The sequence below is a fragment of the Puntigrus tetrazona genome, chromosome 7 (assembly GCF_018831695.1).
Source record: "Puntigrus tetrazona isolate hp1 chromosome 7, ASM1883169v1, whole genome shotgun sequence".
Taxonomy (NCBI): Eukaryota; Metazoa; Chordata; class Actinopteri; order Cypriniformes; family Cyprinidae; genus Puntigrus; species Puntigrus tetrazona.
Window position 1 is genome coordinate 13,781,590 of NC_056705.1, and position 725 is coordinate 13,782,314.

General features: G+C 49.2%; 1 protein-coding gene across 1 annotated transcript in view; it reads right to left on the reverse strand.

The window, feature by feature from the left end:
* LOC122347905 (putative transcription factor Ovo-like 1) overlaps window positions 1-715 on the reverse strand; it is a 2,169-nt gene extending 1,454 nt beyond the window's left edge. The window contains exons 1-2 of the mRNA XM_043243163.1: window positions 542-715; window positions 49-334 (exon numbers count right to left, since the gene is read on the reverse strand). Of these exons, the coding sequence (XP_043099098.1) occupies window positions 49-334; window positions 542-691 (436 nt within the window). The 5' untranslated portion in view covers window positions 692-715. The remainder of the gene's footprint in view (window positions 1-48; window positions 335-541) is intronic.
* Between the last annotated feature and the right edge of the window lie 10 nt (window positions 716-725).

Consider the following 725-nt stretch of genomic DNA (forward strand, 5'->3'; position numbering starts at 1 on the left):
AATCGCAGCCCTCAGTTATTTGTATCGCAAACACATGAAGCTCTTTACCTGTGTGTGTGCGGACGTGCCTCTTGAGATCGAAGGTGTCATTAAAGCCCTTCCCGCAAAAGTCGCACAGGTGTCTCTTCTGCTCGCTGTGACATTTTAGGTGTCTGTTCAGCATGCGCTGGTACTGGAAAACTTTTTGGCACACCTGGCAAACATAAGTACCACCGCTCGGCTGCACTGGCGGTGACTTAGGAGGGGAGCTAGGAGCCACTATAGGAGCAGGTGGACTTGTAGTTAGGCTAGGAACAATAGGTAGAACCTCTTTAGGAAGCTCACCTGTGGTAACCTGCAGCGAGATAACAAACAAAGGCGAAATTAGAGGTAGTGTAAACATTCAGACTAGTAAAGCGATACGAGCATTACCCAGACGCACAGCAGTTAGCAAATCAATTATGTCCAACGGTGGCACAATGGCTCTGAATATGAGCTTATTGCCACCGTAACTAGACCTTAGATCAACATAGTAAAAGTAAACATTTTCCAGAAGCCTCACCTTTATTTTAGTGCGCACGTAAGTGTTGTTGTGTGTGCTTCGGATGTGCTCGGTCTCTGGACTCTGGCCCAGAGCGGTGCACGACGGGAGTTCAGCCGCAGGAAACACTGCACCGGGGTCATTGGTGTACATGTGGTTGTATTTGTACATGCTGTGGTCCTTGCGGGTGGACAGGCACAGCGCC